Genomic DNA, 26,780 nt, shown 5'->3' on the forward strand with positions numbered 1-26,780 from the left:
TTCATTGGTTTTGGATTGAATGTGAAAATACTAATTATAATGTATACAGGTGATAAACTTTAAACATTTGGTTGTACAGTAGGTAATACTAATTAAGAGATAGAATTTTTTTTTTCTTTTGTGGAAGGTGTCTCTTCAAGAGACACCTTCAGTATAAATTCGAAATTTTCTACTGTGTATGGAAATTGTGGAAAGTGTCTCTTTTTTCAGTATAAAGCGAAATTTTTTAACAAATAATGAAAATTGTGGAAAATCGTCTCTTGAAGAGACACTTTTAGTATAATTTTATTTTTTGGGAATTGTAGAATGTCCCTTTTCAAAATTTGAAATTTTCACTGAAAATTTGTTGAAAGTGTCTCTTTAAAAGACACTTTCAGTATAAACCCAATTTTTAAAAAATTATGAGAGGCGTCCGAATATAATTTCAGTTTTTTGTAATTATGGAAGGTGTCAGCATAAATTCAAAATTTTCCACTGTTTGAATGGAAATTGTGGAAAGTGTCTTTTGAACAAGCACTTTCAGTATAAACTCAATATTTTTAAAATTGCGAAAGGTATCAAGAGACGCATTTCACAATTCCCAAAAAATGGAATTATATTGAAGGTGTCTCTTCAAGAGACACCTTCTATTATTTTAAAAAAATTGGGTTTATACTGAAAGTGTCTCTTCAAAAGACACTTTCCACAATTTTCATACATTAAAGAGAGACCTCTTTAGCTTTAAAATCATTTCCACAAATAAAATACATATTGGATTTTGTGGAATTGTGTAAAGTGTCTTTCCAAGATATACATTTAGTATAAATATATTTTTTTGGAATTTTAGAAGGTGTCTCTTCAAGAGACACCTTTGGTATAAATTAAAATTTTTAGGAATTGTAGAAGGTGTCTCTTCAAGAGACATCTTTAGCTTTAAAATCAAATTTATAAGACATTCAAAATTTTCAAATTGTGGAAAGTGTCTCTTCAAGAGACACCTTTAATGAATATTGGATTTTTTTTGCCACGTGGAAAGTGTCTCTTCAAGAGACACCTTTAATGCATATTGGATTTTTTGCCACGTCGAAAGTGTTTTTTCAAGAGACATCTTTAATATAAATCAAATTTTCTGGAATTGTAGAAGGTGTCTCTTCAAGAGACTCTTTTAGCTTAAATTCAATTCTTTCATGATTTTGAAAATTGTGGAAGGTGTCTCTTCAAAAGACACCTTCCACGTGGCCAAAACTGCCGTAAATCTGTCAATATTTTCAAAACTACCATTTTTTAATTATAATTTTTTAAAATTGCCGCAAAAGTTAAAAAAGCCCTGGTTTTAGGGGGTGTTTGGTGGTATGTTTATCCATTGTCATGTCATTTGCTACACATGCATTGACTCACATTTTATAAGAAGCTCTCGTGTTAGTGTTATTTACAAAATTGTAAAGTTTTATAGATTTTATAGCAATTATTCACTTTTCACATACCTTGAGCCCATTACGAGGAAATGGAGGCCCCGAATCAGGTTTGCTTTGTATAGATTTCGCGGCCACAAGAATTAACCAAATAGGAAAGACAAGAAGCCCTATAGGTTGGGGGTGGCGAATGCAGATAAGGCAATCATGACAGGCCCATGCCCATTCGAGGTGGGCTACCCAGATGAGTCACCCTAGTACAATAACAAGCACTTGATTGCATGTTTACAAGTAGTAAATATTCAAATATTCCGTGCTTTTCATGGTCTTGACTTTCTTAATCAGCTACACCACTTTCCACGATATCCATAAATAATGGACTGATTTTCAACTAATTAGGAGTAGAGAGTCTAAGATTGGCTTTAATTAAACAATAACAGCTCGGCCGTCTCTATAAAGTATAAACTAAAACTAAAGTGGATCCCAGGGTTGGCCAAAAGAGAGCGGGTGGGGAAAAAAATCTGAGCCGAAACGACGTCGCATCTACTCCGCTCTCAAGTGTTTAAAATCCGAAATCCAGCAAAGAAAGAAAGAAAGGGACAAAAAAGTCACCCGGTCCTGTTGGTCAAAAGCTGTATTCTAACTCCTCCCCGTCGCAGTCAATGGCATCCTATTCCTACCCTCCTGACTCTCCTCCACATCCAACTTCTCCTTCATTTGATTTCCCCTAACACACCCTACTCCTCAACAAAAAATCACGCCATGAATCTCACATCTTCACTAGCCATCCTTCATCTCTTCTTCTTCTTCTCCTCTGTCTTTGCTGTCGCTGTTGCGATTGAAGACGACGTCGTTTGTCTCCAAGGCCTCAAGGACTCTCTTACAGACCCAGATGATAAGATCAGCACTTGGAGGTTCACCAACACCTCTGCCTCCTTTATCTGCAATCTCGTCGGCGTCTCTTGCTGGAACGCGCAGGAGAGCCGCATCATCAGCCTCCAACTTCCTGATATGAACCTCATCGGTACCTTACCCGACTCCCTTCAGCACTGCCGAAGTCTCCAGAGTCTTGGTCTCTCTGGTAATCGTATCTCGGGTTCCATCCCTGACCAAATCTGTACCTGGTTGCCCTATGTCGTAACCCTAGATCTGTCCCATAACGACCTCACCGGTCCAATTCCACCGGAAATGGTTAATTGCAAGTTTTTAAACAATCTGATTCTTAACAACAATGGGCTATCGGGTATGATTCCCTACGAGCTTGGCCGACTTCCTAGGCTCAAGAAGTTTTCCGTTGCCAACAATGATCTCTCCGGTTCAATACCGTCCGAGTTGTCGAAATTCGAAGACGATGCCTTCGATGGGAACAATGGACTCTGCGGTAAGCCTCTAGGAAAGTGCGGTGGACTGAGTAGTAAAAGCCTTGGTATTATTATTGCGGCGGGGATTTTTGGTGCTGCAGGTTCGTTGCTATTAGGTTTTGCGCTTTGGTGGTGGTTTTTCGTTAGGCTGAATCGGAAAAAGAGAGGCTACAGTGGTGGTGATAGTGGCAAGATTGTTGGTAGTTGGGCGGAGCGGTTGCGGATGCACAAACTGGTTCAGGTGTCGCTGTTCCAGAAACCCATTGTAAAGATCAAGTTAGCCGATTTGATGGCGGCTACTAATAATTTTGACCCTGAATATCTTCTTTGTTCTACAAGAACAGGGGTTTCCTATAAGGCTGTGTTGCTGGATGGATCTGCTTTGGCTATCAAACGTCTCAGTGCCTGTAAGCTCAGTGAGAAGCAGTTTCGGTCTGAAATGAATAGGTTGGGGCAGCTTAGACACCCCAATTTGGTTCCCTTATTGGGTTTTTGTGCCGTAGAAGAAGAGAAACTTTTAGTGTATAAGCACATGCCTAATGGGACCCTGTATTCTCTTTTGCAAGGGAGTACTAGTTTTCATTCACAGCACCACTCGATTGATTGGCCTACTAGGCTTAGGATTGGTGTAGGTGCTGCTAGAGGGCTTGCCTGGCTTCACCACGGTTGTCAACCCCCATACATGCACCAGAACATTAGTTCCAATGTGATTCTTCTTGATGATGATTGTGATGCTCGGATAACGGATTTTGGGTTAGCAAGGCTTGTGGCTTCTGCTGACTCTAATGATAGTTCTTTTGTTAATGGGGACCTTGGAGAATTTGGTTATGTGGCTCCAGAGTACTCGAGCACTATGGTCCCTTCACTAAAGGGCGATGTTTATGGTTTTGGGGTTGTGCTTCTTGAGCTGGTGACTGGGCAGAAGCCTCTGGAGGTTAATAATGGAGATGAAGGTTTTAAAGGGAACCTGGTGGATTGGGTTATTCAGTTGCTGATATCTGGTAGAAGCAAGGATGCAATTGATAAGGATTTGTGGGGGAAAGGTTATGATGATGAAATTGTGCAGCTCATGAGGGTTGCTTGTAGTTGTGTTGGTTCTAGGCCCAAGGAAAGGCCTTCTATGTACAATGTTTACCAGTCATTGAAGAGCATGGCAGAGAAACATGGTTTCTCAGAGCAGTATGATGAATTTCCATTGATGTTTAGCAAGCAGGATCCTGACTATTAGGGGTAGGTTTGGAGAGTATAAGAGGCACAACAAACTGTTGCCAACTTGGTGGATTGCAGCACAGGGGCATCTCTTAGGTCTGTTCCAAAAGGCCATATGAGTGAATGATATGGTTTCTATTTTGGGAGGTTTCTTTGTTCCACTGTTTAATTGCTGGATAGTTCTGTACAATACAAGTATTATGCCTGGTAACCATTTGCTTTCTGGATATCTGTTCTCATTCTCGCAAATTCTTCTTATATCATTGCTGGGTGTTTGTACAATGCTTTATCAATCAATGTTGAAAATTACGCCAGGAACATTCTAATGCAATTTCCCCTTGATGTTACCAAGGAAAGCTTTGTAAACTTTGTTGTTTTATTATGCACTTAATGTAGACCTCTCATCCTGTTAATTAAGATCAACCTTAGAGGGTGGTTCTAATTTAGTACTGTTATGTTATAGTCAAAAGAACTGTTCTTAACATCTCAAGATTTTAATAATTATAATTTTGGATTCTTCAATATTTTTCATTTTCAATAAGCATGAATTTCTGTAGTGTATGTATGAACTTGAAATGCGGAAGATGAGTGGTATAGTGGCTGCTAGTTGTTTTGATACTTATAAATAGGCTATTTGCTAGACAATTGAAAAAGGACCTATGGATAACAAATGGACCTCTTTTTAACTCTATCAAGAGACCATTCTACTAAGTGTTTATTTTTTATGGGCCAACTTTGTCATATCTGTCTCTCAGTCTTCATCTTTCTGGAAAATACCCGGGTACAGCATGATCCTACTATTTCCAAAGATACAGATTTTTAGATTAAAGTTAGTCTGAAGGTTTGCCAAGGATGTTGACAGATTGTGCAAGCCTTAGTTTCCTTTTGTCATAGTCTTAGAAAATGGCCTAGAATATGAAATCTAAAAGGCAACAGAAAGAGTTGGTATAATATTATGTACCACTAGGATACTGGTAACTTTCTTCAATCTCCATTCTTTTCCTTGTTAAACCATCACATTTTCCAGCTTTTTTTTTTTTTTTTTAATAGACACAATAAACTCCTTAATGTTTTTCTCCAGCCAAAATTAATTATGCAATAGTTGTATGACATAAATTATGTCCTCCCAAAGAACACAACATTTTCCTAGGGTATTTCTTTCCAAAGATGCATTGGCTTTCCTTTTATTGTGCTAGTAGATCTCATGCTTTTTAATATCTTCACTTTTGATGTCTTAAATTGGATGAATACTTGAATTGGACTTCAGATATTATGAAGCTGAAAATTGCAGTTCAAGTGCCTTTCTCTCTGTTGGTTTATTGAGTGTATCATAAATCTAGATATAAATGAAACAAATGAATGAGCAGCAGGGGGACACGGTCCTCTCGTGATCATACTTAAGATTTGTCCGGGGAAGAGTTAGATGTGTGGTCAATACCATCTGGATCACATTGATTTTCACCTGTCAAGAGGGTTGGGAGGGGGCCACAGGCTGGTGGGTGTAGAACCCAACCTAGCATGTGAGCTTAAGCTAAATGTATTTGATATCCCTGCGAATATAACTTTTCTGTAGCAATGATGTTGTCCTTAGAATGCACGAGCACATGCTGTCGACCCCACATCCTGGGTGTGGTGTCCCAGGCTTGAATTCGGTTGATAGCCATTTGCAAGTACGTGGAGCTCGCACAATGCGTGAATGTAATAAATGTAGAATCCATTTAAATTCCAAGATGAGTAAACCATTATTTAGCATTTTGAAACTCGGCCAATCAAGTCCTTTTCAATTGTTTCTGTTACCCATAGTAGGTTGTGTGGGGAACGTGCACCATGGGATCCTCATAACCCATGTTGGAAACCTTACTTTGATAAAGTTAAATGATCAAAATTCAGGTAGCAGGCTTTGTTGTTCCGCATAACATGGGTCTGAGTTGTTGTAACCAGTACCAGGGCAGTTTTTCCATAGAAAAAATGCCTGTTCTTTCCATGTAACTTAGATTTTTTAAGAAAGGAAAAACAATAATACTAAGAATAACCTATAACATGGGTTGAGGGGACTTGCTTGTGCAGGTTATAATGACAAAGGGAGGCTGAAAGCGATGGAAATAGTTCATTTTTGCATCTATACGGTCATGAATTAGAAGAGATTGGGTGCAGGGGTGGATGAGAACAAATTAACGTCTTGGGTTTGATGTGAAGTTTGCCCCTATTTCAATGGTTCAACGGTGTATAAAAGTTGGGGTGATCCCACGTGACCTGCATTGAAAAAGTTCTCATGAAATGAAGGTATCTTTTACACAGATTACCTCAATAATACATTTAATAATTGATGTTGATAGATGGAAACAAGGAATTAAAACTGTAATCAGGTTTGAGTTTCAGCTAATTGATTGTATGGAATTGTATTTTTTCAATATCTACTTAAAAAAACATTAGTAATTTGGTGGTGTTACATATGCAATTGGGGGGGCGGGCGGGGGCTACCGCTTATAAGTATCATTACTTTGTATATTAATCTCATTTCATTAAATCACGGTTCAATTTGTTTGTATTTTGATATTGTTTATTTGTATTATAATCTCATATGTTTATATTTTGTTTAATGACTTAGATTCCACCGTACAATTTCAATAACTTGGATTTTTGGTAGATATTGATTTAATATTATAGAATTGTCCTTATTATATTATAACTTAGTCGCTTGATCGGGATTCAAATCCCCAAATCCATTTATTAATTTTTAGTGTTGGTCCAATAAGAAGTGACCAAAATTATAAGTTGTCAAGGAGTGGAATTGGGGTTACCAAACATACGACTTTCTTGGCCAAGCCCCCAGTCCAAAAGCTGTTGAATTGCATTTGTTGGTTTGTCGTATAGTATCCAGGGAAGACTATCGACATCATAATTTTAAGGATGAAGGCCGTGGTTGAGAAATTATTCTTTCAGTTTTTTACTTTTTCAATTTAATATTAAATTAATAGTAATTTCAAAGAAAAATGTAAAAATGTATTTGGAAGTAATTCTAAAAAGCGTTTACAATATTTGAATGATAAAAAATTTCAAGTATTAAAAATATTAAAAGCACTTCTTAGAATCACTACTAAACAAACTCTAAATGTCATTTGAAAATGATTTTAAGGGGAACAGAAGTGTTTTCGGGTAAAAAAAAAGTATTTGATAAGGTTTTATAAGGTTTTTTTAAATCATTTTTAAATAATCAGAGGATCACTTGAAGTAATTTTTTGATAATCATTTTTAAGATAATACTTGAATGATAGTTTTTTAGATAAATGGTAAGTTAAAACAAATTAGGGAAGTTACGCATCAAACATATCAAGGTGATAAAGATTTGAATTTGAAATTAAAGAGGATTTAAAGGAAAAAAGACGAATAAGGAAGTGATTGGGAAATAGTATGCCTAAGAAAATAATTTAAGCATGTAAGTTGTGAAGAAAGATTGCAACACTAGATCCATGAATAACCAAGCCCACATGATTGCCACAGCCAACAACAAAAACCAAGTTTAAAAAGGAGGATTCCAATTAAAGAAAGCATGAGAGAGAGTTGAAGGAAGTGAGCAACAGTCGAGGAGGGCATCAAGGCCATGATCAGTGTCAAGAAATTGAACCTACCACTCTAAATAAGAAACAAAGATGACACAAAAGAGGCGCAGAAGACGTAGAAAAAGAACCAATCAGCTCCGTAATTGTTTCTCTTTTCCACTACCAAACAGGATAGTCTTCTCTATCCTTCTAGAGTAGGACTAACATAGGCTACTCATGGGTCATCAATGGAGAAGTGCCTAATTGTTTGTTCTCATCTTCTTCATTCATTTGAATGATGAACATAATGGTTGACTTCTTCATTCATGTTAGACCAACTCTTTGTTCCAAATAATTCTCATTATCCGATGTAGTATTAAAAGAAGGGTGGAGAAGTCTTAACCAACACTAAAATCTTCATAGTAACAATGTAACTGATCAATAAGGGTTTGCCTATAATATTGACGTGTGTGAGCTACTTGTGAAAGGACAAAGAAAATGGGTTGTTGTTCCAGCATCTAGCATGGCATCACTCTAGTGTAATAACACTTCCATGGTTAATAAATGGAATGAGTAGTTTCTACTCTTGTATTTCACTGATTGGGAGGTTGACTATCTATGTCATTGTTCTAATACCCAGCATATCCAACATCCATTCTATTAGTAAGGCATTATTATTCCAAGTAACCACATCATGGATTGATCAATGGAGTGAGTGCCTTGTGTTCCAGTAAAGGTCGAACCATCATGATATTTCAAAGCAATAACACATCATTGTTGTAGAATCACACTGTCCCAGAATTGAAGAATAACATATTGAAAGTCCTTTCTCAAGTTAAGAAAAGAACCTAGCACTTGTAAAATGCCCCAACTTGTGTGTATTGTAAGTCAATACAGGAGTTTTGGGCCAAAATAGCCCTCCCATTGAAAAAGAAAACCCTACTCTACCAAACTAATTTTCAAACTCTTTTATCGCTAAAACTTTTGACTGTGCAACAAGGAGAAGAGGTGTAGTGGTGGGAGATTAGGTACTACTATAGGTGTTGGATTTGGTGATGCATGGTAATATTTTCTGCACCAAATCGATAATTGAATCAGAAAAGAAAAAGTTATGCTTCACGATTCACTAGTCAGGCTTATGGTCAAACCAGTGATATCATAAATATATAATTTATATATTATTAAAATTAAAAATATTTATGGAAAATTTTAAATATATATAAAAAAATTAAAAATCACTAATATTTATTTTTCATCTTTAATGTTATTAAATTAAATATATAGATGCATTAATATTTTAACATTTTATTAAATAAAACATATATAATATCTAAGTGTGAAGATTTTTATTGAAAGTTATTTAATTTTACATATATATATATATATATATATATATATTAAAAGTTATGTATCATTATATCTTATTATTTTATAGTTTTAAAAAAATTATATTATTTTACTTATATTATTTAGATTTTATTATTATAAAAATTTTGAAAGAAATCTTGTTATTTAAATGTTTTGTAAATTTTAACATGAAGTCCAAATAGTGGAGTGTTGTTACCCTTGTATTATAACCTTCAAGTCATTGGATCAAATCTCCATGTTGTATTATATTTTATGAACTTTTAAGTCACTCTCTCATTGGTCCCACATTGGAATTTGATGGAAATAATGTAGGTCGCTATCTGTCTAGTGCATTATGTAGCTTTAGGATGTTTTATGCAATTGTGTGCAATTGTGACAATCCGCCTGCTCGACCCAAATGACGACCTGGACAAACTTAGGCTCTGGTTGACAGTCTGATTGATCGAATCGACGATCTGGAACTGAATATACTATATTTCTCCTAAATCCTTTATTTAGAATCGAATAAACAACCAGATCTTGACTAATAACTACCTTACATCATTACCAATGAGTAGAATGACATCAACATACAAGAGCATAAAGATCGCCATGCTTTCTTACACCTTGTACACAAAAGGTTTATCCTTATTTTGATCAAAATCAAGAGTTTTGATTGTCTAATCAAAACATTTGTTCCATGAATAGGATGCTTGTTTCAATCCATGAATGGATTTATGCAACTTGCATATCATATGCTCTTAGTTATTTACTATGAAACCATCTAGTTGCATCGTATAAATGCTCTCCTCAAGATTGTCATTCAAGAATGTAGTCTTAACATCCATTTTTTATATCTCATAATCAAGATATGTTGCAATGGACAAGACTATCCTGATGGATAAAAGCATGGCTACAGGCGAGCAAGTCTTCTCATAGTCAAAACTAGGTTTCTAACTATAACCCTTCATTATAAGATCAGCCTTATATGTCTTAACTTTTCTATCTACTCTTTTATTCCTCTTATAGACCCACTTACACCCTACGGGTTTTATATCTTTAAGTATTTTTATAACCTCCCAAACCTGATTAAAATACAAATATTCTAACTTTGCCTCCATATCTTTTTACAAAAGATGTGCATCCATATAGCTTATTGCTTCATCATAATCTATGGTATTAATTTCATGTTCTTCTAGAATTATCTCAAAAGACTCACTCAAAAACATGAATTAGTCTTCTTGTATAACAATCCCCCCACTACGATGAGAATGAGAATGATTGGTACTTGATTCATGCCTAATTGGTGTCTCAGCTGATGTATGTCCAGCTGGTGCTCCTTGATGGCAGGTGTAATCAACAAAATTTTTAACCTATAACACCATGAACTAGGGTAGCAAATACAAAGCTACTATAGCATAGTGGCTCTAGGATCGTTCCACTGGGAAGGACACTCAAGTAAAAAATGATACCAATTCAAAGTGAATTGGTGTTGTTTCATTTCAAGATTAGCTTAAGAAATAAAACACAAACTTTGGTTGAAAAAGGTTTGGACTTAGATTAACAACACAACAAGTGATGAAAATAACTTAAGAAGAAAAGCATTCCTTGGAGATTCAGGTATACAGGGGAGGTTCCTCATGCAAAATCATAGCTCCGGTCAGTTGGTTCACTTCCTCACATTAGAGAATTAACATAAAGTCAATTCTCTAACAGGTGCTGCACAAATGCTTCCCATTAATGGGTTTCAGCTCTAATTCTCTCACTGATGCAACTTGCAATGGTTTGAGCCTCTCACTTAGCCTTTACCATTCAAGGTGATCTTTAACCTTGGATTACCCGTCAAAAGCTCGCAAGAGGTAACTAATGGATGTCTCCTAAGAGTCCAAAAGCTTACCAAGTGTTGGCTATTCTAGAAAATCCTACCTTCAAGTCACCTACCAGAGGCTCGCAAGGGGTAAACTAGTGCATCTCCATGGTTAGAGATCACTTGCCTTACCAAGTGTTGGCCCAGGTGACTCCAAGGTGTTTTAAGTTAACTAAAAACATTAGAAACCATTCACGGGACACACTTACTCTTCATTCATAGCTGAAACCACAAAGCTTCTGATTCTTGCACTTGAAACCTTTCCCGGCAACCTTAACTCCAAGGAACTAAGAGGTTTAGCTACTCATTCTCTGGGGAAAACTCCTCAGAGAGTGCATAACTTAGTAAAAATATTAAAATACAAAGAGAGAATGTAAGGTAGTAAAGAGCTAAAGCTCTTTATATTTCTTTCTTTTCAAACTTACAAAAGGTTCAACAACCAGAACACCCACAGAACAGGCTCCTCGGGCTCCCTTTTATACCAAAAATCCCAAGTACAGCTATCCCAAGGTATTTTGCTAAATTCCTAACTTAAAAGCTAAGGAAATCTATCATTGGTGACTTACAAGGAGAATTTAGGCATTTAAGCAACAAAAATCTAATGAAAAATATCTCCAAGAGTCGGTTACAAATATCAGGAAGCACTAAGGACCACTTCGCAGGTGAAAGATGAGGTCTGCGAAATTTCGCAGGTACTCAAGAGGAGCTGCGAAATTTCTTCATAGCAACCAGCTGCTTCAACACCTTTGCAAAGTGGACTTCCAACTTGAGGTGTTTGGCTTCCATCGCGGCGTGAAGCTTCAGGGGAACTCCATAGCACTGTGCAAAAAGGCTGCGAAACCATTCCGCAACAAGAATGGTGATTTCGCAGCACTTTACTGAAGTCTTCCTTCCTTCAGCTTGGAGTAGTTATCTTCCAACGGCTGTAGCTTCCTCATTTCAGATCCAAATTGCACACTGTTTGAGGCATTGGATTGTTGACTTCCCAAGCTTTCAAATGACATATTGTATGCATAAATTGAACATCAGGAAGTGCTCCAAAACTAGCTGCAGTGACTGTCATCAAGAGTGCTCCATGGTTGAATCCTCTTTGCTTCCCCTTTGCATTTCCACTTTGCTTATGGCATAAGAGCTTCAAGGCTCTGATTCTTCATGCCTCTGAGCTTCCTATTGCTTACCAATGATTCCAAATAACTCTCCTCAATCTCATAATGCTTTGGTGATCAAAATACTAACAAAAACACCGAAACTTACACAATTTGATTAGTATTGATTGAAAGGGGCCTTAACATGCTAATTGGGTTAAAAGGCACTAACTACTACTCAAAAGTGCTTAAAAGGATTAATTAGAAGCTATCAAATAGCACTTTTTGAGTAGTAATCAGTACTTGATCCATATTATTCTATGCTATTGTGAAAGTCTCATCTAATGCTCGAGAATTGACCTTAGTACTACACTTATTACTTATCATATAGTCATCTTCTAAAAATCTAGCATTTGTACTAACAAACACCTTCTGATCGATTTGACTATAAAAGTATTAACCTTCATTCCTTTTGGATAACTTACAAATTGGCAAACTTCTGACCTTAGTTTCAACTTAACTACCTTTCACTTCAACACATATGTTGGACACTTATATGTGAACATGGTGTAAACTAGGTTTACAACCCATCTACATCTTTATAGAAATCAAAGGTATCAATTTAGATGGAACTAGGTTAAGAAGATATTTTGTAGTATCTTAAGCATATCCCCAAATGATGTAGGGAATATTGAAACACTCATCATAGATCTCACCATGTCCATAAGAGTTTGATTCATTTGTCCTATTATTTCATTTTGTTGTGGAGTTCCAAAGACAATCAACTGGGATATAATCCCACGATCCTTCAATAGAGAATCAAACTCACTTAATATGTATCATATACCTCAATCAAATCGAAATGCCTTGAGGTGTTTACCTAACTTATTTTTCGATTCCGTCTTAAATTCTTTGAATTAATGCAAGACATCAGATTTCCTATGCAAAAGGTAAACATAATCATACCTAGAGTAATCATTAGTTATGGTGATGAAATACTCATACTCTCTATGCACATAGACATTAAATGACTCACACATATTACTATTCACTAACTCCAAACATTCTTTGGCTCTAATCTCTTTAATAGTAAAGGGTCTCTTGGTCATTTTACCTTCTATATGAGATTCTCAAATTGTGAAGTCTTTTGGAATGAATGAATGCAATGTTCTAGACTTAGCCAATTTTTGGATCTTATTTAAATTCATATGATATAGGCATCGATGCCACAATTATGTTTGATTGGGGTTACGTACTTTCCTTTTTAATGGGACTTGATAATTTTCAACATAAGATAGAATAGAAATAAAAGTAATAAATAAGTCATATATGACAAGAGGTGAAGCCTTCTACTATCCTACACAACTAATCTTGCAACTAAAGTTAAGATAGGAACATACTGATCAAGTAACCTTCTCTCTTGTTAAAAAACTAAAGTTAAGATAGGAACATACTCATCATGTAACTTTCTCTTTTGTTGAAAACCTTATAATTAATTACAAGTAGTGAGCTTGGAATCTATTCACCGTAATTGATGAAATCCATTACAATATATTCAAAGTGTATTTGTCTTTCCTTAGGTAGTTTGGGCATTCCTTTTTCAATATCCCAAAAAGTCATAAAGGAATCATTGCCTCCGAGCTTGCTCTCTTATTCATTCTCTTGAACATTCCTTATTTGGTGTTATTTTTCTTCTTCTTAGTAAAAGAACCTGAAGAACCTTTAACTTCCATATGAACGTCTTTCTAATCTTTGAGAATCCCTTTAGCCATTTCGAAAGAATTTGGTAAGGTCTCTAAGATCACATGAATCTTGGTGTTCATAATGGCCCTAAGGGTAACCTACCTAGTTAAATTGCCTTTATCTCTAGATAATCCTTGGAAACTTAAAGAGAATATCATAGGTTGTAGCAATAGACATGTCTTGTTGTTGCAACACATTATCAAAAGACTCAAGGATAAGACACTTGGTCTTTTGATCCATCTTAAGCCACCTTTGATACATTTCTCTTTATTTTTGCTATGTTTAAAAAAGAATAAATAGCTATAAATCTACAACTAATACTATATTCAATATGTTCTTTAGTCTATAATTAGATCTAGTTAAAAGAAAAAATAGAGGTGATTCAGTTAAAGACATGATATCCGTAATAGATAAAAAAAATTACATGCATTAATAGTAAATAAAAAAAAATGAGTATCCAAGGTAAGTTGGTAAAATTTAGTAAATATGTAGTCTTCTCAAACTACATGTATCTATGCAAGATATCCTAGTATTATAAGGATCAAACTTACTTCAGGCAATTCATGATTACAATTACTAGATAGAAATCCTCTCTAGTTAATCAACTCGCTTTAAACTTTAAAATTTATTCTAAGGTATTAATTAATATACATTTATGTTTAACCCTTAGCTCATGTAAATGGGGCCACTTTAGGCGATTCTACCTCTTCATATCTAAGTTAAGTGTATAACCAAGATCCTTGATATTAATGTTACTAAGTGAAGAGTTCCATCTTTAGGATTGGTCACTCCTACTACAAACATATATAATTTTGTCCAAGTAGAATAGTTTGTATCCTTTGAGTTCTTGGATCCCCCCATCTTTAGGATAATGATAGTCCCAAAATCAAGATGAGCTTGATCTTAGAGGTTACGGGCTTGCCTATGGCCTTTTCCCATTTAATGTTTTGAAAAAAAAAAAAAAACTTCTTGTAATTTTGGTAACCTTTCATAAAATAAATTTTCCATCATAAGATTTTCCAAATTCTTTATTTATTTTCTAAAATTGGAATGCTTGTGTAAAAGGAATAAACAATTTTCATAGCCCTTGAGCTTGCTTTCTCATTCATTTTTAAAAAAAACTTTCCTTATCCATTATTGTTATTCTTCTCTTAGGTAAAAGAGCTTGAAGAATCTTTCATGTTATTCTCCTTCTTAGATAGAAGATCATGAAGAACCACCTAAGTGTTGTTCTTCTTATCTTAGAGAGAAAAGCTTAGAGAACCACTTATCCTTTCCACTATGATTGTTTAAAGGAATCATAATCTCATTCTAAATTAGAAATACAAAAAAAAAAAAAAAATTGCAAAATAAGGAAATAAAATAACAAATATAAGGAAAAAGATTCTCATGGCCTTAGGTATCCTACTACATATTTGTCAACGTTAAATATTTGGATTTTCTAAAATATGAAATTATAAAAATATTCATGCAACACAAATTAGGGTTAGGAATTATAAAGAACCCTAAAAAACATCTTAAAACCCTAAAAGCTGCGTTTTTAGCCACCATGAGCCTTAGAACATTTTCTAGATTTCTAAAAGACTTTTAGCGCTAAATGGTGTTAGATGTGCACTTAAGCACTCGATGATCACTCAAGTGATTAGGTTAGTGCTTGAGCGTTGTCATTGTAGTATTCAATCTAAAAGGTATTCCAATTCCTCTCTAACTGCCATTACATAAGAAAATTTACCCTTTACTAGTTAGGAAATCACCATGGATGTTTCTTGAATGACTAGATCGTCTCCATGCTTGTTAAGGGTTACATAGATTGATAAAAACATGATTTTTTTACATGGAAACTCAAAAATCCTATGTTCCTTTCAAATCAAAGTTTACAACCAATCTATGAAAATAAAAAAAAATAAAAACGAATTTTTATATTCAAAAGAAAACTCTTATACCCCTTATGGGTTTACAACCCATCTAGAAAAACAAAAAACAACAATCCAATAAATCAATATTCAATATATGAACAATTAATAATTATTCATTCAACCACCCTTTTAGGTTATAGGATGAATAAACATACCTTGCAAAGCAAAGGTAAACATATCTTAGAAAGATTCTAGCATGCCAAACTTAACTTAGGGTTCTGACACCAATTGAAGGGAATACTAGATTACTTCGTTTCCTGGTCTTAGATCTAATTAACTATATGCTTCTTAAGCCAACTAAATTTTAGCGAGTAGAAGCATATATGCATATCAAAACAATTTTCAGGATCTAATTAAAGGTTTGGAGTGCTTACCAAGTTCTAGATGTTCCCAAATCGATTCATGTCAACAAAGATTGTTGTAGATATGTAGATGGTCTAACAAACTCAACAATCTTTCACCCAATGACTCATCCTTAAATCTTAGTACTCAGATAGTGGAGATCTTAAAGGGTCTATGACTCTCTCTTTCTATGAAATGTATTGGAGAGAATGGAGAATCAAAGAAGTTGAAGCCCTAATCCTCAAAAGGCTTTTTATAGGCTTCCTTTAGGCTTAGTGACTTAAGTCTATCTTAGGTTTAGGCTTAGATCACTTAATCTAGCTTAGAAATGGTTCTAATTAATTAATTAAACAAATTGGGTTTCACTTAATCAATTAGTCCAATCTAAAGATACTATTCACTAACTCTTATGTAACCTTGTGTATTTATCAAAATGCTCTTATCCACATAAGTGAACCAATAACCAATCCAATATAGACCATGCCATAAAAAAATATAAGCTTGAATAAGGACCATTGAGACCTAGAGAAAAGTATTGGCTCCCTCAAAATTCAATTTTAAAGTTGATTCAATATTCCACTATAGGAAGTTAATTGCACTGCAGTATCCTATATAAATAACAACGAGACACAAGATACTTAGATTTAAGACCTACTATCCACTATATATAATCTCACCATGAATTAGTGTCTGTAATCTATTAAAGGTGAATATAGTTAGCCTTGCAAGATTACGTCTATCATCCTTGAGTTACAGATCCTCCTATTGTATGATTAACTTACATGTCCTAGCTCACAAAGAGTTTATGTCAAGTTCCACTTAAGGAACTACTATGACCATAGTTTACGTGAACACACTGCCTCAAAATCACTCAAAGAAACACACTATCTCAAAGTTCATAAGATGTTAGTGTTTTTATTGAAAATATCAGTTTCTATTAGCTTTCATCAATAGTGACCAAATTCATAGGGAATATATGATCACTTTAAGATCTCACTTATAAGTCAAAGTCACTACAAACTTTGACACAAACTTAATATTCTTTTAAGGTTGAAAGACAATACAGTATAGCAACTTGGTAAATTCATGACTACTTGATAACTTTATATCATGACACCATAAGTCTTATCCAATGTGTAACAATACACATTAATGCACTCACCATAGGAACCCCATCCCAATGAACAAGACTAGTTATCCCTTCAATTAAGAGAGAGTGCACTTAACCTTAAATGAATTGACTAATTCAATGAATAGGCTATGAGCAAATAATCTACTTGCAAGGAACCCATGACTTGGACTTTCCATGTAACTCTTAATCCATCCAAGTCATGTATAATGTAAGATATGTCAAGCCAAAATGCTCATAAGATATAATACATGGATAAAAAGAATAAATAAAAATGAAACTAGAATGTCATTAAATAAATAATAAATTCCAAAATTTGTCTTATTATGTCATACTTTTAAGGACTCTATTCTAATATAAGAGCCTTGTAAGGCTTCCTAACAAGTTTTACGCTAAGACACCTTGAACAACCACTCGGCCAAGCTCAAAAGCTTTAAGAAACAAAAGACCTCTTGCATAACACACCAATTCAACAAAAATAAAATAAAATAAAATAATAGGAAGAATAGATGTGAGCTTGAATAAAGACACACATTCAAAAAGAAATTACTTAAGAAATATAAGTTAATCAAAGAGTAACAATTTATCTAAAAATGTACAAAAATCCAGTGTCTTAGATAAAACCCCTCAAGGAGTTTACAAAATCATTTAGCTTGCAAAGAAAGGCAAGTTAAAGGTTATTTCAACCTACTCAAAGATATTGATAAGCTAAGTCTCAAATTAGTCATTCCCCATTGACGTACCCTCAGTCCCATCCTCTTCGTCTAACTTAACATCATGGGTGATCTTGTTTTTCTCCATGCAATGCTAATAGCATAAGAAATACATATTGTCCACTTGGCATTGGAAGTCAATGACTAATTCCTAATTTTGGTTCACCAAAGCCTTGATTTCTTTCTCTAAATCCACATTTGCATTTTCAAGGGCCTCAATGACCTTTTAACGCTAAAAAAATAAGGAACCCTTACTCAACCATTAGGCGGTCTTTTTATAGTTAAGCCTCAACTCGTTCTTACACGCTCACCTCAACTGCACCTCAAACGTGAGCTTGACTTCCAATATTACAACTTATCCCTCAGATGCCTTAAGGTGTGGAGCCATAGTGGCTACATAAGCACATATACGATGTATTGCATTCAACGAAATGTGAAGGTGTATGAGCTGATGGTGTAGGTTTCTCACCCCCAGACATATCTAAGAACTAAGAGTGGGGTGTCCAAATAAAACAAAAGAAGAAGCACACCCCTACCATGAAGGTGTTCATTTTACACAAAGCGAACATTGGTTCGATGGCTTGAACAGGAACATCAATCGAAATATTGGCCTGGAAGTTCAACTTAGGATACTTTAACCTACTAAGGAGGGGGTTACACCTTACTTAAGCTCCAAGTAGTGAAATCATCATCCACAAACCATGGAAATCGGGCCATTACTGCATTGAACTCTTCCTTGCTAGGCGATGGGACCTAGTTGGGCAGTGATACCTTGCGAACCCAAAGACCAGGCACACAGTTTTGCACTAACACAACATAAAGGGTCTCTTTAAGAGGACGGGTGAACAAAATGCTACCCATGCTTGAGCCCACTAAACTTATTGATTCTACCATGGAGAAACTAGTTTTTTTTAAAGTAGTGATAATTAGAGGCGTTGCATTGGACACAAAGCCTTTAACGAATGAATGTATGTTGTCCTCAAATAACTCTTTCTTAACAACTAAAATGAAAAACCCGAGATTCCCCTTTTTTGCTTTCTTCTTAAGCCTTTCTCTATAGATGACTCTTAAATCCATTAATTCGATAAAATCGATGCAGTCTTTGGTGGTGTTTGTTTTTTTTACTTAATTCTAAATAGAACCTTAATGCTTAATAATATTAAATATTAGGTTGTTTGTTTTTATAGTATTTTATTTCTATTAAGTATTAAAAAGTAAAAAAAATCATTATGTTATTTTTTCTATTTAGAAAAAGCTACATATTTTGGCTTTTTCTATTTAGTAAAAAGTTTATAATAAGTCATGAAAAAGTAGAAAAACAAACAACCTAAATTCTAAAACTAAATTGTTTTAAGCAAAAAGCCAAAAAAACAAACACCACCTAAGAGTTGCTCCTGTAGCAACTAAACCACGACTCTTGGTAGAGAGCAAGACATGAGCTCTTCAATTGAGCATTAAGGCTTAAAGGATGGGTGTGAGTGGTCAGATATTGCGCTTTAGCCTTTAACTTGCCTAAAAATGCCCTTTGAGTCGATAGCTCGGGCAACACAAAAAAAACCAATGTCTTTTAAGGAGAATTGCTTGCTGACAACTAAGCAAACTAGAGCAATCCTTGATATGATCTAAAAAACAATGGGCTTTGAGTGCACTAGCACATCGCTTAAATTGTTGTTTGTCAATAGTAAATAATAATGTTTCTAGTAAAGATATATCATGGATAAGTGGTTCAACTTGTCAAAAGCAACCTCATTAACCCACTCCACCAACTTCCCTCAGTTTTTTTTTCAATCTATAAAATAATAGAAAATAAGAAAAGAATCCATAGTCAATTTGTTAGAAGTAGCCACATACAAAAGTAAATGGAAACAAAGTGGAATTTTAGTCTCTAATACTAAGAAAGTTGAGCGTATGATTTAGAGCAAATTTATTTTTAGGTACACCTTCCAAAAGCTCCTATTAGTCAATCACAATGACATTCCCAAAAACCCACATTTTGTTGGAGTGAGGCAAATTGGTAACAAATTGCAAAAGTGGTTGTGGGTGAAAAACAAAAATTTTTCCTACCAATTAAGCTTGATGGTGTAGATGAAGAGAACCTCTAGTAGGGTAAAGCTAGTCGGTACAACCAATTCATCACGTTATAACCCATTAAGATCTGAATGAACATTGAATGTATATGAACTAGAGGAATCTGGGATTAAAGGAGAAATTGCCTTAAGAAAGATGGCAACGAATACCTTAACCTGGCATTAAATTGTTCATTGGTGAAATTTATGGTACCAACTAGAGACTTGTCAATTGAAAGAGCCTTGATAAGGTCACAAGGGAGTTGAATGCCTGTAGTGTCAATGATGGAAAACTGAGTGCAAAACTTGTCTATTAAAAGAGCATCAATCAACCTCAACGACACACCTTGAGCAGAGGGTAGACTCCTTGTAGACGTCTCCTATTACCTTTCCACTCTCTTAATTAGGCATTTTGATTGTCGAGTCAAATAGATAGGATCTTGGAACATTGTAAATCAAGTAGCCAATTATCATGAAACACAAAAAAAGCTTCTCATTAGGAGTTGGCATCCAAGGAAAGAATTCTCCCAACAATGCCTTAAAAGGCAACGGGATTATGCCATGTGACCTAAGGACTCCTACTCACTACGTCCTTGCACACAAACCAAACTCGTAGTGTGGAACTATGGCCTTAGTGATGTGTTCGCTCATTACAAGGTAGAGTACCTCTTCCTTTGTAAGAAGGTTAACACCACCAAAGATGACCTTCCTAAACCCTCTTAAAGTGGGTAGAAAGAGCTCATGGGGGACAAAAAAATAATAATAATAAAAATAAAAATTTTAAAATGATCAAACAATAAAACAAAACAAGAACAAACAAAAAGGGGAAATATAGCGATAGGGAAACTTACCATTACATTGTCAAGGCTTCATACTCCAAATATTTATGGATAACTTCTAGAAATGGATGATGACTCACAGAAGAACCCTTGCTAGGAACGTTGAAAAATTCAAAGTGTAGTAAGGAATCCAAAGAAAGTTGAGTTTTGGAAAAATAACCTTAAATCCATGTACATTGACAAAGGAAAGCGCTTGAAGGCCACACAAAGAATTTTTTTAGCTTAACCCGATCATATCATCCAGAAAAATGAGGTAGTTGTGGAGACCAAAAGCTATCAAGGTGTATGCGGAAACTAGACCTTATCATTCTCATTCAAAGGTTGTGGCCAAACTTGGAGGCAAACCAAGAGGTATGCTTCATGTAGGAACCATCCTTACTCTTATTGTGATCACCTTAGCAATAGGGCTTTGTTCATGCAACCTTTATTGGTCATCATCGGTAAAAAAAGTACTCTTTGCAACCTCTACCATCCATCACCGACAGGACGCTTACACCTTATGCATCATAGAAGGTGGTAGGTATACAAAAGTAGTAGGTGCAAGAGATTGCCTCTCTTCCCTTAAGTGAATATGAATAGAGAAAGAAAATAGGAAACATGTATGTGCCCTTTCTCAAAACTTTCCTTATATTCAATAACCTGACTTACTTTGCCATTGAAGAAACCTCTCTTGGAATACCTAAGGTAAGCTTTTGTTTTGCAGGTGCTTGTTCATTGTCAAGTTAGCTCCATTGTTAAGCCTATTGCTTCACCCCACACACCGGTTCATGGAAAATCAATTCCAGCATGAATAATTTATCATCTCTCTACTGAATGAATGTTAGTGTCTAAATATTCTCCCTAGTTCCTTTTTCCCTAAGCTCCTTCCAAATCTAATCTAATAGAATTTTCAGAAGAAGAGTACTTAGAAGCAGCTAGTTGGTTTGAGAATAACAGTCTTAGGTAAAGTTGGTCAAGTGTGCACAAGGTTTTGCTTAAGAAAGTGCAAGTTTGTGTATGCAAACTTGAGGCGGGTATGCTTGAGTAGAAGACTGTGCACAAAGGTTATGCTAAGTATGCATGTAGGGACTCATCTATAGAAGAGTTGGTGATAAGGGTTGGTGTTCACATGGAGATGAATATGCAAAAGAGTGTGCAAGACTTGATGAAGCTTGCGCTTGTGTAGATGATGTATGTAGACTTATGCTAACTCAAACTTGGCTCTGTGTGGTGCTTGTGCTTGTATAGACTAATAGTGGGTGTGTTGAGTTCCTACCTAGAACTTATGCACAATTATGCTGAAGAAAGACTAGTGAGCACAAGTGAAGTGTGCCTACATGCACTTGTGCACTAATTAGTACAACACTATGCTCTTCCAAGTTCTCGATTTTCACCAAGTTTCTCAAATCCTTTTCATCTAAACCTCGATAATCATCCATGACTACCTCATTTTATGAATTTTTCAAGCCAAATTATTCCAAAAAAAAAAAAAAACTACAAATACTAGGAAAACACACTAAATGCAAAATTTAAAGTCTTGACAATAAGCATAGGCATTGGATGAATTATAAGCACTCAAATTCACTAAGATGGGTTCAAAGAACCTATCAAAGTGTTGAATTTGCACAATCATTCACTATACCATAATTAGCTTTGTTAAGCATTTCTTGCTCTTCCCTATAGTGTGATGTATCACATCTTGTCTGTGTAATTTCATCTCTATATTATAACTATTTTTCATCATAATGAAAAATATTTTAAAGATATTCTTTTTTTTTATTTTTTATGAGAAAATCTACTATTATAGTGATATATTAATATAATAAATATTTTATGTAATATCTTTTATAAAAAGAAATATACAGACGCTTTCTAATGCTTTAACCCTAGAAAATAATAAGAAGAAAATTAGAGCAACAGATGGAGGTGGAACACAGAGGAAAGAGAAGGGGCTGTTTGTGAATTAGAAACCCCTATGCAGTGAGGAAAGAGGCTGAGAAGAGAAATGGCAAAAGAAAGAGGCATGACGCGTTCAAGTTCAGCAGCGTGGATTCTGATCATCCACCTTTTGTCTATGGGAGTGGTCTCCCGATCTTCACATCACTCGCAAGGGCACCAAACGTAACAATTCAATTTCTCTCTCTGATCATCCCATCTCTTCTTATTAAATTTTCATTTTTTTTCGCTTCTATATTATTTGCGCAGGATTGGGAGATCTGAATCACCAAACGACGCCGTTGGGAGGAGAGTTCTGCTGAGTTTCAGAGAAACCCCAAAGGGCAGTAACGCCACTTTCGATTGCTCTATCTCGGGTCCCTGCGTTCCTTGCCAATACTCCGAAAAGGTTTCTCATAATTCCCCTTCTTCATATATGAAATTTAAGCTACTCCCTTGTGTTTGATCCATGCCACTTCATTTTCTTATGTACTATTGTTTTTAGTTTATGTTTTTGACTCATTTTGGTTGAATTATACGAGGCTTATTATATCAAAATTGTGTTTGAAATTACATGCCGATTTGTTTACATAGAGGTTTATCAGAACAAAAATACAAACCTAATCAAAATTTTCTTTAAGGGAAATTAAGGGGCTCACATTAGTATAGTAGATCTCCATCCTGCTTTGCATCCGAGAAATGCTCCGAGTGATCTTGTATAGCAGGATGAACTTTAATGGGGCATTTGTGTATCATGTGGAAATCGAACCCCTATGATTTATTTTGCATTACATGGGATTTAAAAGAGTTCAGCTTGCTTTGTATAGTGTTTAATTGTTTTCATTTCGATTTGTTAGCCCTTGTTTAGGGGAATGTGCTTATTTCAATTTTTTCTCAATGATTATGAGCATCTCCTAGTGAAACTGTCTAGTTACAGATTGTTCAAATTTTATGTAAAACACAGTGGACTGATTCTATTTCCACAGGACACCTACTTCATTACTCTTAATTTATCTTTATTATCCTTATAACAACAAAAATAATCACTTCCTATTTTAAAGATAAGGTTGCTTGTAACGGGATCTCATTTTGCCCTGCTTTATGAAAATTTCAGCGGTATTTTATAGACTTTGATTTGCTTCCCTTGTTTTACATTCAAGAGTTGGCTAAATGAGGATTATATGATTGAGGAATTTTTCCCTTTATTTCCTTTATAAATTTGGTTCATTAATAACTTCTTATTAGGATGGAATTCGCTCACTCTTATTCAATTACTTGCATTAGAAATGTTTAGCTGTCAATATTGTTTGCTAATTGTTGATTATCTTTAAATGACTAGTGTTTGATAGTGAAGGGCAGAAGATTGCGTGGGAGTAGTTTTCTTGGACTGTATGCTTTGAATATATGTTTCTTAGAAACTGAGGGAGGACATTTGTGATTTCTTTTATTTCTTTACCATTAACTTTTATGTTGGTTCAGTTTAGTTGTTGGTACATATAGACAACTTTTTTGGTTAAAAGATATCAGCTATAATAATATTTATTGAAAACAAGAACCTGTGAGCAATGAGAGGTTAGTTATAGTTCTATTACCACCCACAAAATTGAAACCTTAAAGCTTGTAGCCATCATAACTATTTTTAGTGGTGATATTTTGTTCTTGCCTTTAGTATTCCCTATGATGACTTCCTGCTTCAGATCATATGCCCTGATTAGGACACTAAAAAAAGATTCCGGAGTTTAATCTTTGAGAGTTGTAATCTGCAGACTAGGTCCTGTAGCTGATTGGCACCTTAAACAGCTTCTCAGGATTAGTATTTGTTTTTAATACTAAAGGCATCATTCAATTTTCTTAGATTTCAAAGGAAAAGAGAAAGGAGGGAAAAAAAAGACAACAGCAAATAGTCAACTACCTGTACGAAAAATCTTGGTTGCATTAGAAGAATATTATTCAAGACAAAACAAAAAATTAGTGATAGAAGGAAGCAAAGATCTTTAATTGAAAATATGGTCAATCAAAGTCACCTGCATAATTCTTGGTATTAAATGATCATATCATTTTAGATTCAGCTTATTGTTTAACTTCATATACCTTATGATGTCATATTAGGATATTCTTTCAAAGCGTCTTGTCTTCATCTAAGTCGTTTTCTTATACTGAGTTTCACGATTATATGTATCCTTGTAGAATGATGTAAAATATCGCTGCAGTGAAACTGGCTACCGTATTCCTCTGAAATGTGTAGAAATTGAAGATGGTTCAAAGAAAGGGAAGAGCCAAAAATCACCAAATAGTCGATCTGCCCTAGAAAACAGTTACAAGAAAATAAAACCACATGTAGTGCAAAATGAAGCAGAAAAACTCTATGCTTCAATAAGACATAGAAGTTTATTGGAGGATTCATCCACATTAGAAGATGGTCTGAAGGCATATATTACATATAGGAGCTGTATACCACCTGTAAATGAAGAGAAGTTGTCGGTACTTGGCTTTGAGGTATGTTAATGTTCTCCAAATCTGTTCTTCTTGTGATTTGTCTGGCCCTTTGAACACTTGGTTATCTTGACAAAATCATACTAAAGAACAATGCTATTCATGCTTTTTAGATCCCATTAACATGGCATGATGTAATGATCATTAAACAACAACTCACAAACATCGTAGCCATGAATATTTTTTTAGGCTAATACATTTGCCATATCTTCACTGATACATATGTCTTGATCCCCAAGTCTCCCAAATTAATGTTGTTAATGATTCATGTTTTGTAACTAAAATCCAATATTCATAGTAAATCAAGCTTTCACCAACATGGCATAAATGTGGCACATTGGTTGTTGTGGAATTCATGGCAAGAAATGCAAGTAAAATTGGGAGCATATCGTGGTCATGCACATAGGAAATATCAAGAAGATTTATATTCATATTTTTTTAGTTGACATATATTTAAGAAATAAAACTTGAAAACAAAAATAGTAGGTTTTTGTCTGGATACATTTTCTATTTTTTTCTTTTTTAAAATAGAAACTTCTACATGAAAGTGAGAAAGTCTTATGTATAAACTTACCTTATATCCTTAAAAATAACTTTAAAAAATTTCAAAATTTGAGGTAGGAAATTTTTTTTAATAAATCAATTTTTCAATGTAAGCCTCAAGGAGAGTTCTTGTAGTTTATATAGAAATTACTGTTATTTTTCGTTTTTAAAAATAGAACAGAAATTGTATCCAAACTGACTCTTAACAAAATATTTTTTCAAAAAAAGCTTACTAGTTCAAGTCTTAAACCTAAATCATAGTATCTAATTGTGGTATAAAATGTAAAGTTGGCTGGAACTCAATAAGACAAATAAATGAAGTGTATGCACTAAAACTAAACTGAACCCCTAGAAAGCATAAAAGCAAACTTCGTTCTAGCTCTGTTGTTATCATGGCTGCAACTCTTTGATTGAAGGATTTATTTAACTTGCTTGATAAACAAGCCTACCTTTCTGTATCCCAAGAGTTCATAAATTTGAGTGATAGATCAACTGTTTTTACCCCTATGAATTCCTTTTTCCTTTCTTTTCGGTTCTGTTGCCATTGTACTTTGTTCTTGGTCCATTCTGTTCTCCACTCCTCTCTTTGAACTTTTCCATGATCCTCTAGACGCCTTTTTCTCAGGTGAAGTAAAACTTGATTATTTATTTTCATTTTGAAGTCTGACATATAATTTGAACAATTTTGAACAGGGTATTATGGTGTGCTTATTGCTGGTTAGTGGTTCAGCTGTATACTTCAGACGCAAGCGGAGTGTTGCAATGCCCGGGGCTGGGCCTGTGAGAATCCCCACCAGTTCTAGATTTTAAATACAGCAGGCTGTGATTGGTATTTTCAGGTCCTACTCCTTCCATGGAGATGATTCTTGAAGGATTATCTTAACTCTTGAAACATTGAATTTGTAGGGTAAAATTAATAACCAAATTGTCAATTGCTGTTTTCTGGCTCTCATGTAGTGGCAAATTGTCATGTATTTTGTATTTGTACTTAAATTATAGGAAGTTTCCAAGATTTTGTCAATCTGTTTTGGAATGTTCCATATATCCTTTATATTATAGCAAAGGATCTTTTATTTAATTAAAAATGGTAATTAAATAAATTCATTTATTTAAAAAAAGAGAGTATAAAAATGATTTATTTAATGGTTATAATTTTTTTTAATCATTTGTAAATTTAAATATTTTTTAAATATATATATATATATATATATATATATATCCATGGTTATATTTGATTGATTTGATATAATATGAGATTTTTATAAATTTACTCCTATTTATTT

The 26,780-nt window shown here is 34.6% G+C and overlaps 2 protein-coding genes across 2 annotated transcripts; both read left to right on the forward strand.

Moving 5' to 3' along the window:
• Positions 1 to 1,972: 1,972 nt before the first annotated feature.
• Positions 1,973 to 4,384, forward strand: LOC117919990 (probable inactive receptor kinase At1g27190). Its single transcript, XM_034837326.1, has one exon. It carries the CDS (start codon positions 2,154 to 2,156, stop codon positions 3,978 to 3,980), a length of 1,827 nt encoding a protein of 608 aa, XP_034693217.1. The 5' UTR covers positions 1,973 to 2,153; the 3' UTR covers positions 3,981 to 4,384.
• An 18,026-nt stretch (positions 4,385 to 22,410) lies between these two features.
• Positions 22,411 to 26,518, forward strand: LOC117911599. The gene is made up of 4 exons (XM_034826033.1): positions 22,411 to 22,647; positions 22,732 to 22,870; positions 24,649 to 24,957; positions 26,191 to 26,518. The coding sequence occupies exons 1-4, from the start codon at positions 22,532 to 22,534 to the stop codon at positions 26,305 to 26,307; spliced, it is 681 nt and encodes a 226-aa protein (XP_034681924.1). The 5' UTR covers positions 22,411 to 22,531; the 3' UTR covers positions 26,308 to 26,518.
• The last annotated feature ends 262 nt before the right edge of the window (positions 26,519 to 26,780 follow it).

The sequence above is a fragment of the Vitis riparia genome, chromosome 1 (assembly GCF_004353265.1).
Source record: "Vitis riparia cultivar Riparia Gloire de Montpellier isolate 1030 chromosome 1, EGFV_Vit.rip_1.0, whole genome shotgun sequence".
Taxonomy (NCBI): domain Eukaryota; kingdom Viridiplantae; phylum Streptophyta; class Magnoliopsida; order Vitales; family Vitaceae; genus Vitis; species Vitis riparia.

Bases quoted from the DNA above. Each gene is read 5' to 3' on its own strand.
- LOC117919990 (XM_034837326.1), top strand. From the start codon at position 2,154: ATGAATCTCACATCTTCACTAGCCATCCTTCATCTCTTCTTCTTCTTC.
- LOC117911599 (XM_034826033.1), top strand. From the start codon at position 22,532: ATGGCAAAAGAAAGAGGCATGACGCGTTCAAGTTCAGCAGCGTGGATT. The intron at 22,648-22,731 runs GTAACAATTCAA...TTATTTGCGCAG, and splicing joins CACTCGCAAGGGCACCAAAC to GATTGGGAGATCTGAATCAC. The intron at 22,871-24,648 runs GTTTCTCATAAT...GTATCCTTGTAG, and splicing joins CTTGCCAATACTCCGAAAAG to AATGATGTAAAATATCGCTG.